The 3,525-nt window shown below is 46.2% G+C and overlaps 1 protein-coding gene across 1 annotated transcript; it reads right to left on the bottom strand.

Moving 5' to 3' along the window:
• Nucleotides 1-1,445: 1,445 nt before the first annotated feature.
• LOC101777082 (GATA transcription factor 2) lies at nt 1,446-2,621 on the bottom strand. Its single transcript, XM_004954675.1, has one exon. The coding sequence runs from the start codon at nt 2,619-2,621 to the stop codon at nt 1,446-1,448; it is 1,176 nt and encodes a 391-aa protein (XP_004954732.1).
• Between the last annotated feature and the right edge of the window lie 904 nt (nt 2,622-3,525).

The following is a 3,525-nucleotide window of genomic DNA, read 5'->3' on the forward strand; positions in this document are numbered from 1 at the left end:
ATTAGACTAGGTTTATACTTTCGTTGAAATGCAAATGAATCTATTGAGATAATTGATTGTTGTAATTGCATTGAAATGAAAATGTATACCCATAATTTTTTAGGGTAAATACTCCCCTCTGTCCTCAAAAAATAAGTAATATGTTGTTGCATAAAGCCCATGATGAGTTGTATGCTAAGTAAGGAAAGAACCAATATATTTACTGACATTTATGTGCTTACATGGGAAATGGAAAGTGTAGTTGCATCCAACCATTGGTGAGGTATATGTTAATAAATTAGTGAGTATGGAAAACGGATCCAAATAGATACACCAGTTAGGGGGGAGTAGTGAGGGGGCCGGGCACTTAAGTCCTTGGGCGGCCGGGCACTTAAGTCGCCGAGTGTCCTAGGGGTGACACTCGGTGAAGGGTTCTTTGCCGAGTGTCTACCCTAGGGCACTCGGCAAAGTTATTTTAAAAAAAAATTAAAAAATATCCAACAGTTTCAAAATATTGTCAAAAATTTACATGAAATAATATATATTCTCTATTCACTGTACAAAAAGTTTTGTAGTCAAATCAAAACTCGACCGTCATTTTGACTCCAAATCTTATGCAATCCTTCTCAACGTTACTATTTTTCTTCGGAAATACTTCGGTTTGTAAACATCGTACGTGATGAAATGTGCAAAACATTCTCAATTTTTTTCCACAGCCTCCACCTATGATATCATCACATCATGACAAATCTCATAATTTTCAGACTTTGCTTATTTTTTTTATAATTTAAAAATACCACTGCCACACGTTCGTGGTCGTGTTTCCTGAACAAGATGTTCGAAATTTCTTGTCATTTCATGGGTCAGGTCTCAAATTGGGCCGAAAAACATGAATATCATTTTTCTACTCATTTTGTTCCATAATTTGAATCACTTGCAGTTCAAATTTGACTTATACCAAAAATTCCCTTGAAATGCAATTAATTAAATAAATATAGCAAATAAATCCAAAAATATACCAAATTTTAACATGGAGTACCACATGTTGTATGTGGGGAGTAGAAAAAATTTCATGGTGAAAAGAGGAAAAAAAAATTATTTTTTTGCTGAGTGTCAAAAAAAAACACTAGGCAAACCCCCCTGTTTGCTGAGTGTTTTTTTGACACTCGGCAAAGAGGGTGGTTTGCCGAGTGTTTTTTATTTGATACTCGGCAAAGCCCCAATTAGCCGAGTATTTTTTTTTTGCCGAGTGTTTTTGGCTTGGCACTCGGCGAAGAGCTTGTTTGCCGAGTACTCGAAAAAAAACACTCGGCAAAAAAAATACACTCGGTAATTTTCTTATTTCCCGTGGTGATGTTGGTATATATATTTACAAAATTACAATTAAACATCCATGAGTCTTTATAACCCAAACCAAGACTAAATAATAGCCTACAATTACATTAAATTAAATTGTTTGGATGTCATTAACCTGTCGATATGTATTTACAAACATCCATGAAATCACCACCACAATCTGCAGGCGCTAGTGGCATATTGACAATCTTCTCTACTTTTACCTTCTCCCTTAGCTTGACCACCTTCCTGTGGCGGTTGGAGTGCTTGTCACTCCGGAAGCTAGGGCTCGTCGACGGCCGGTACTCGGGCAGTAGCTTGTTCATCTTGTAGCGGATGCCGCACGCGTTGCATAGCGTGCCCGGCCCGTCCGGTCCTGCACGCCATTGCGGCGTCTCCGTGCTGGCACAATGGCTGCACGCCCTCTGAGTTCTACTGTTCCTCGGCGGCCGTGCAATAAGGAGGCGCTGGCGGACACCGCCGCCGCCACCGTGGATGATGTTGCGGCGGCCGTCCTGATCCCCGTCATCACGGCCGCTAGAGTTGTCGCTAGATGCGGGGACGTTTGGGATATCCAGCGACCACAACCGCTTGCCGCGCTTGACGGAGCTGTCCCGTTTCTTCCTCGGCACAACGAGCCGCGAGACAGACGGCGGCGACGACTCGGTCTCCAAACTGGACGGAGCCCATGAGCTGTCCGACAATGCGGCGGCGTGCACCGGCATCCGTGGCGGCGGCGGAGGCGGCGACTCGGTCTCCAAACTGGACGGAGCCCATGAGCTGTCCGACAATGCGGCGGCGTGCACCGGCATCCGTGGCGGCGGCGGAGGCGGCGACTCGGTCTCCAAACTGGACGGAGTCCATGAGCTGTCCGACATCGCGGCGTGCGCCGGCAGCCGTGACGACGGCGGCGACTTGGTCGCCACACTGGACGTAGTCCATGAGCTGTCGTCCGCCGACATTGCGGCGTGCGCCGCCGGCAGCCGTGGCGCGCCATCATCAGAGGAAGCGCCGCCCCGGTCCCGGTACCCCACGTCGGCACCGTCCACGTCGACGACCCGTTCGCCGCCGCCACCGATGGTGATGGGCAGCCACCCCCGGTGCGGCGGCGGCAGCGCGGCGGCTATGAAAAGGTCCTCCAGCAGGTCGTCGCTGAAGACGTCGGGATTGTCCATGATGGTCTCCAGCGGGTCGTCGGGGCAGCAGAGCCCGGCGTGGAGGAGGCACGGTGGGCCGCCGCCGCCGACACACGAGCCCTCGCAGTCGGCGACATCGGGGAAGTCGTAGAGAAACCTGTGTTCGCGCATGTTACGAGTAGCCGCTCAGGCTAGTTGTTAGGGTTTATCTGCATTGGCTCGGCGGCGGCCGGGTGGATCGAGATTGGAGGAGGTAGCGATCGTAGCCACGTGTGCAGTCAGAGTTCAATATGGCAAGTCTCTTAATCGTTTACAATGTAGGAATCTTAATTGGATTATGATTGTGTCTAGAGAGTTCTAATAGGTACTTCCTCCGTTCCAAATTGTATATCATTTTAATTTTTCTAGGTTCATAAATATTATTATGCATCTAGACAAATATCTATAAATCTAAAAAATTCAAAACAACCTGCAATTTGAAATGGAATTTGAAATGGAAGGAGTAGAAGTGTAGGACTCTGTCTTATTCTTTCATTAAGGTTTCATATGTCTAACCTCACAAGATCCCGAGCACTTCATAGTTAAGCAATAACTTTCTTCGAATTTTTGCCGACTGGATTCCTTCATGGTCGAGTGTTTTTTCGCCTCGCTCGAGTACTATCTTCTCTGACATCATTTTCTGGTCCCTGAGAGGCTGTGGAGAACTCCATTAATATTTTGAATATGAACACCGAAAGCGAAGCATATAGGTTGAGCTCCTGAGCCTTCGATTTATTAGCATAATCAGTTTTGGGTCCAAATTTTTCATGAGTCTTGTCCTTTTTTGTTGAAATAATCAACGGTGAGCCTATTAGTGCTTTTGCAGGACGACAGCAAATGATAGCATTTTTGTATTGATACCACAGGGGAGCGCAATCATGAAGAATGGCTTATGCTGTTCTGGAGTGCACATCATCCTCTGTTTTCCCTGGCTGCATTTGTTTCAGTTGTTTTACAGTGTTCTGCTCTGGCCAGTTATCAAAATTTCATATATTTCAGAAAGGAAAAGAACAAACCCAAATCCTTGAGATTTGGA

This window comes from Setaria italica, chromosome I, assembly GCF_000263155.2.
Source record: "Setaria italica strain Yugu1 chromosome I, Setaria_italica_v2.0, whole genome shotgun sequence".
Taxonomy (NCBI): Eukaryota; Viridiplantae; Streptophyta; class Magnoliopsida; order Poales; family Poaceae; genus Setaria; species Setaria italica.

Bases quoted from the DNA above. Each gene is read 5' to 3' on its own strand.
- LOC101777082 (XM_004954675.1), bottom strand. From the start codon at position 2,621: ATGCGCGAACACAGGTTTCTCTACGACTTCCCCGATGTCGCCGACTGC.